The sequence below is a fragment of the Microtus pennsylvanicus genome, chromosome 20 (assembly GCF_037038515.1).
Source record: "Microtus pennsylvanicus isolate mMicPen1 chromosome 20, mMicPen1.hap1, whole genome shotgun sequence".
NCBI classification, from domain to species: domain Eukaryota; kingdom Metazoa; phylum Chordata; class Mammalia; order Rodentia; family Cricetidae; genus Microtus; species Microtus pennsylvanicus.
In genome coordinates, this window is record NC_134598.1 from 13,175,895 (window position 1) to 13,183,041 (window position 7,147).

The 7,147-nt window shown below is 38.3% G+C and overlaps 1 protein-coding gene across 1 annotated transcript in view; it reads right to left on the reverse strand.

The window, feature by feature from the left end:
* The window catches only part of Tspan8 (tetraspanin 8), a 31,129-nt gene extending 24,757 nt beyond the window's left edge, over nt 1-6,372 (reverse strand). Inside the window, exon 1 of the mRNA XM_075954210.1 lies at nt 6,055-6,372. Within this exon, the coding sequence (XP_075810325.1) occupies nt 6,055-6,114 (60 nt within the window). The 5' untranslated portion in view covers nt 6,115-6,372. The remainder of the gene's footprint in view (nt 1-6,054) is intronic.
* Between the last annotated feature and the right edge of the window lie 775 nt (nt 6,373-7,147).

Consider the following 7,147-nt stretch of genomic DNA (forward strand, 5'->3'; position numbering starts at 1 on the left):
TAATTTCAGTCTTCACAATTAGACAAAATCCTTTTATATATATAGAAATTAGCTAAATGCTCAGGCCCATGCCCAACACTATTCCTCTCTTTTGTGTGTGCTTTAGTTTTAAAATAAGAATAAACTGTTTAAAACTCATCTTTCTTATCTTATTGGAGAAACTCAAATGTAAGGATCACAAACTTAACACCATTAGAATCCTCAAAAATGCTTCAGGCAATCTTAAAAGTAGATGCATCTTCTATCAAATTGATTAAATACAAATCGGTTCCACTACCATGGTTTCAAGATGGACCATCATAGTGAGCTCCTGGGGCCTTCCCCATGCCTCATCATTGGCTCTAAGGATCTGTTAAGTTGTAAAGACATGCCCAACTCTAGATACGTTTGGTTGTAAGACTATGAAATGAAAGACGTTAATATATTGACTATAGTCCTGGCATCAGTGGACACTGTAAAACTCACTGGCCCATCTTTAATTTGGTTTCACTTTCAGGAGAATCACTCTGCTTTTTATCTTGTCCTAACTTGATGTCTTTGATTTTCACAGTGAGGATGTGGTTGGTCAGAATCAGTATTCTGAGAATGTAGATGAATTTGATATTTGTGTATGGGCAAGCAATGGTCTGATTAGCATCTCCCTAGACTCATATAAAACACTGTTTCAATTATTATATTTAGAAATAGGACTTTTAGGAGATAATTAAGGATAAGTGAGATCATCAAGGTAGAATACTAATCAGTAAGACTGTGAACCTTACAAGAGAGATCTGTCTCTCTCCCTCCACTAACTAAACCCTGGGAAGGACCACGTGAGAACAGAGTAAAAAGGCAGCAGAAGGACCAGACACCCAGATGGCCATCCCCTCATGCCCTCAATCTTCAATCTTCCAACTTTCAGAACCATAAGAAATGAATTTCTGTTGTTTGAACTACCAGTCCACAGCAATATCTTATGGAGGCCCAAGCAGACTAACACAGACAATGCACTAACATCAACAAAATGCTAGGAAGAGAATGGGAAGACATTCTGAACTAATTTCTGATTGGAATTCTGAAGGGCTTGATGGGAATTCGTGTGGGTTCCTAGAATCCCAGCTTACAACTGCTCCCGATGGTCATTAGTGGAGGATAGTCTGTTTTAGCCAGAGCAATGGGCTTGAAGTCACTTGGGTGGGGATCTTTGGGGCTTCATCTATCTAGAGCAGAGGCCAGCATCATTGAGATACATACCCTTCATTTTCAAAGACTACTTGCCTTGTGTCTAGTTTATAGAAGGGTCAAGTATGATTAAAATTATGCTTATATTTTAAAAACTTACTATGCATAAAATATGATCATCATTTGAGAGGCTGGTTCTTATATTCCATCATTGGAATAAAAAATCAATTAAACTACAGCATAGTAGTCCTTGCTTACAAGTTTTTATAAAATTTCTGAAGTAATCTTTGCAATTAATCTCTCTAGGTAAATGTGCCACCCTCTTTTAATGCGTATGGGAAAAAACACAGAACAGCCAAGAAACATAAGGTAGCACACAAAGCAGTAGGGTGTGCCCAGGATCTGAATCATAAGTGGTGTGAATCCACACTTTTTCCCATTTCTTTAACTGCGGTAGAAGAATTCTTGCCTTATCATAATTTCTTTCAGTCTTAGTTCCTCCTCTGGTCTACAATCCAGCATGGAAAATAATCCCCTACATTATGAAATAGTTCCATATCTTTTCCATTAAAATGCTTATAAAATGCTGATTGAAATGTTATTTTTTGAAAGCGCGTATTATTATTTTGAGCCTTTTATGCACACTAACTTACTTAATCATCACGATGATCTAAAGAGGTACATAGCACTTTGGTCATAATTTGGGGAGACAACAAACTGTAAAGTACAGAGAAGCTACTCCCTCCAAGGAAATACAACAAGTAAAGAAGCAGTATCTTATTAGACCTAAAGCTCACCACAACTGGGCTCTTACATCCTCGCTGTTGATGTAGTTCAAATGAATAGCAATAATCGTACAACTACAGTCACTGTATGTACAAAGACCATAGATTTCAGCCACGGTGAACTCTTTCTCACAGAGCTTTTTAATCAGTTGACAGGAGAATATTATATAACCGTGTCCTAGTATTTGCAATATACCCCAATCTCAGAGATATGTCCGCAAGCTCTTGATTAAGCTGAGCCCGTCCAATGTAGAAAATACAATGAACATTGAATCACTGGCTCCTGGGTTTGGTCCATGTTCAGCCTCCCTTCTAAACACTTCAAACTCCACTGTACATCCGTCCCTTTGGATGCGGATGCCTTTGACTTTAGGGCCTAGCCCCTTTTCCTCACTGTGCTCATTTGAAGACTGGCAATGTGTCACTGTGCTTTTGCTCATGAAATCTAATCTCTACCCGGTGCCCTGTGTGTGGCTTTTATTATCCTGTATTTTCCCATAAAGGGCCCCAGCTTACTCAGATGCCCAGGAAACCCTAGGCTTCTTTGTTATTCGCAGTCCTGTCCTATCTAAGAATGGCATGGGATTTCCTGTGTTTGACATATGACTCAGGGAAACAGGTTTGGTATCTATAGCTTTTCTATTACTGATAGCACCTCCAATTCTGTCATTGGCATGATTGGGAATGATTTTTAATTCACATTTTTTCTTTGATCAGTAATTCTATCAACTGTAAAGCACCACATATTTGTGTGGCACATCGAGGTCTCCCTGAAGAGAAATCACTAGGTTTAGATCAAATGACCATATGCATATCTCGAAGATATTTCAACATCTGGCCCCGCTTTACTAAAGCCAAGCTTCACAAGTTAGAACCAGAAAGAATGCATTTGAAAACACAAGGCCATGGACATCTACAAGAAAACCACATCAATGGGAACATTAAAATTTTTGCTCATGTAAACATTAAGAATGTGACAAATTGCTAACTTCCTATGAAAGATCATAACTTTCCAACTGAGAACTCTGGGCTGAGGGGAGACACAAGAGGAGAAACAGGAATGTTCCTGGATCTCAGAAACAGCTCCAGATGCCTACGTTTTGATTTAAAGTGCTGATGTCACCTGGGACTAAGAAGTTATCATTGGTCTTTCCAGTTATTTTCCTCACTGAGGGTAGCTGTCCCTAACAAAGAGATTGCACCTTGCCACCACACACGGGGAGGAGAAAACTCTGGAAAGGAAGTTAGACTATCTAACCGAAATCTATACTATCAGTAAGATTTCATGTGTGACCACAGAGAATGAACAGATTGCAACCATAAAGTAATCAGAGTACCCCCGGGAAAGCTATGACTACGTCTGGAAATACAACTTCACAGAGACAGGAGAGCTGCAATTGACCCTGAATCTTTGGCCTTAAATCCATTATGCATCCCTTCCCGGGATTATCCTTATATAATGTTTTGGTTCAAAATTTGCATCTATTTCAAAATCATGTTTTTGAATTAGACAATGAATTCACAACTTCCATCAGGATTTATTATTTTCTGTTTATAAAATGATACATTTTAACGTTTCCCTAATCTGCAGATAGTTTCTGGTGTGCGCATTTACAGACAGATTTTTTAACATCTTAAAAACTGTTTATTATTATATTAATATTTGGTTGTTTAAGTGGGATATATAAATATATATTATAGAAATATAAACAATGACTGTAGTTCTATAAAAAGTAAAGAGATCAGGACTTCTTAAAGAAATAGATAGTTCTCCTGAGCCTGGAATATTTGTCCCAGTTAATAATAAAGAAGCTATAAAGATTATTATAATCATATCAAAAAGACTTAGAAACCAACTTGAAGAGTCTTTTTTAAAAAAATGTCAGAATTAATTGTACATCAATTAGGATAAGAACTGAATTGAACTATATTTTCATTTCATAAGGAAAATATTATCTTATTGTTGAATGGTATGAGAAAGCCTACCCATTTTGCAATCTGGTTACAAAAATAAAAAGAAAGGTATTTATACTACATTTACGTATGCACTTATGATATATAAAATATGTGATATACATAATATGTGTTCTCTCTCACCCGCATGTATGCACATGCACACACACACATACACACACACACACACATACACACACACACACACACACACACACACACTCACACTTTGTGGGCCTTTCCTGGATCCCAGTTCAAATAGCAGCTTTGAAGCGATTAGAAATTGAAACCTTGACAAAGAAATCTTATTACATTTTTGAAATATTAGAATGGTACTGTAGATACATTAGTAAATGTAATTTCCTTGCAATGCACATGTTAATGTATTGATAGATGAATGATAACCCTAACCATTGCTTCATAATTTCCTGAGCAGGTGAATGAAAATACAGGTATACAGATTGACCATGGTCTCGTGGTTTGAGAGCCGCGGTAATGGAGTTAATTTTCCAGATTTGTCTTCGCTTGTGAATGTTGGAAAGCTGGAAAGAAAGCCAAAGTATGCATTTATACTCTACCCTCAGCAACTTTAATAATTCAAGAGAAGCAAGCTATCAAATGAATTTTTAAAATTTGTCATAAATTCTTGAGTTTCAAAACATATTTCTCGTTTCTGGTATTTTCAAAACAGCCCACTTTTTTTTTCTAGGAAAAAACAAAGTATAAAGAACAAAATGTTTTTACTCTGTTATTTATATAAATAAACATCTAACTAATTTAGTTCACCAATATGTCACCTATACGAGGGCTACTGGTCATTGAATGGAAAGTCATTTCATACAATAAAATTATATTAGTTTCTTTAAATTAACCATTATTTAGTTTATGAAACTGGAACTTTCCCTTTCCCCCTACTGCTCTGTTCAACCCTCTTTAAGCCCTTTTCCCAAAGCTAAGAAAGAAAAGAGAAGAATTTTATTGTACTGAACCAGCCATCTCTCTGTTATAGGCCAATCAGTTCAGATACAAAGCCAGAACTCCTTATTCTTAATAATACATAAGCCACTTTACAATCCAGAATATAAAATGATTTTTTTTTTCTATTTGAGCACTCTGGGATATTTCTATTTGCTTTACCTGTGAACGGGTTTTACTTATAACATATATGTAAGACGATAAGGTTGTTTTTCCTACAGCCCACCCCCTTTATTTCTCGGCATTCATTTCTCAATGTTAAATACTTCTTCCAATGTACTTGTCTTAGCTCCATGAGGGGTTCTCAACCTGTGGGTCACAACCCCATTAGGGTGGAACCACCCTTTCACAGGGTCCCATATCAGATAGCATGCATATCAGATATTTACATTACAATTCATAGCAGAAGCAAAATCACAGTTAATGAAGTATCCCCAATAATAATCTTACGGTTGGGGGTCACCACAGCATGAGGAACTGTATTAAAGGGTCACAGCATGAGGAAGGTTGAGACCCACTGATCCACATCAACAGACTTTCAAATGAAACATTCTCTGCTAGATACACACCCTGCGGTTTGAAAGGGTGTATTGATGATATATCAAAAATGCTTCAAAATACCCATGCATAGTCACTGGCTTAGCTGAAGCTTATGATTAAATACTCTTGCTGCTTCTCCCAGAGTGTTTCAAGGCCCCTTATTTTTTTTTCCTGGGGGCTCTGAAAATGATCCCCGCATGTATTTATCTCCCTACCACCCACTAGTTAGTCACCTGTTTTAAACCCAGATGTCAAGGGAGGGAAACCAGAAGCCAGGCTGAAGCAAACTGTTTTCCTTGGAGTCCTTAAACCAGAGATTGCTGATTGACATAAAACTAAGAACAATCGTCCTTTAATTAAGGGATATTTCCCCCTGTGTTTAGTCTTGCAACAATATGAAAACATTTGGGACATGTTTATCTTCAGAGAACTTGAGTACCTTTTTTTTTTTTTTTTGAGTCATTGGCTTATTCTCAGTTCCCGAAACAACCAAAGAGAGACAAACAAATCCAAACAGTTAAATGGAAAATGTCTCTTCCTCCTCATCCTCTAGCTCCACGGAAGTCTGTTCTTGGTTATGGTATTTATCTCAGGTTCCACTTTCTTGTACAAAACTGATAATTCAAAGAAAAATACTTACCCAGAACAAGAAGTTGAAGAAAAACATGGAATATTTTAAGCAGCCACTCACACCTGCCATTTCGGAGAAGGAACAGCCACCCAGGTACTGTGCAAAATGAAGCAGTCCTTACAGGGTTATCCGGCAGTAGGCTCTGGCCGATTTTGCCTGCAGAGTTAGTTCCTTGTATCTGCAGCTTCGGGGCAGAAATAAAGAGCAAAGAAATAGGAAATAGTCTGAAGAAAAAAAATATATATCCAGTTATTAGCGTGGATAAAATTTTAACCCACACGTTTAAATATCCCAAACGTTATCTTCCTGCTAGTATGTTCTTTTCCTTGTTATGGCTGCTAGGGCATTGGGCCAAGATATTTATGATCTCTTCTCAAAGCCCGCTCCCTCTCGAGTAAACAGATATCAAGTTAAGGGAGTGTGACTGGAGCAGGGGCGGGGAGTGGCACAGCCAGATAGCAGGTAGGAGGTGGGCAGGCTCCCGCAGCCACAGCCTGGCATTGCTGACCTTTCTTTTAACCACTGGGGTAGAGGTTGTTGGGCTCCCAAGTAAAGGAACCTGTATCTCATTTCGTTTTTGCATTGCGTTTTGATAAGAGCACTGAGTTTCTTTCAGAGGCAGCAACTGGTATTTGGAAACCTGCAAAACCTGCAGGTTTGGTTACAGCAGCCTTTCTTAACTTCAAATGAATAGTGAACCAACCCTTGGTTGGCACCTTCTTTCCAATGCTGCCTGTTCTTAGTTAGCTGTTAGTTCCTTAGTTAGCTTGTTGTTTTCCTTCAAAACAAATCATAAGGAGGAACTCCCTTAAATACCTGTCACTTTCAAGAACTGAAGGGGAAGTGGGCTTGGTATTAGGGTAAGACCATGGCGGGGGGGGGGGGGGGGGGGGGGGGGGGATCCCAGGAGCTGCTCCTGACTGCTCTTATTGTGTTTAGTCTATGATACAGTCGCCAGGTTTAATGGCCTGGTTTGTTTTTAAGGTGAATTCTGTGGTTTCATTCTTCTGAGAACTAGTCTAGAGCAACAATTTCAGTCTAACTCAGTTTCTGGGTTCTGGGCAGTTGAGAAAGAAAATCCCGCGGGGACCATGCTTGTGAA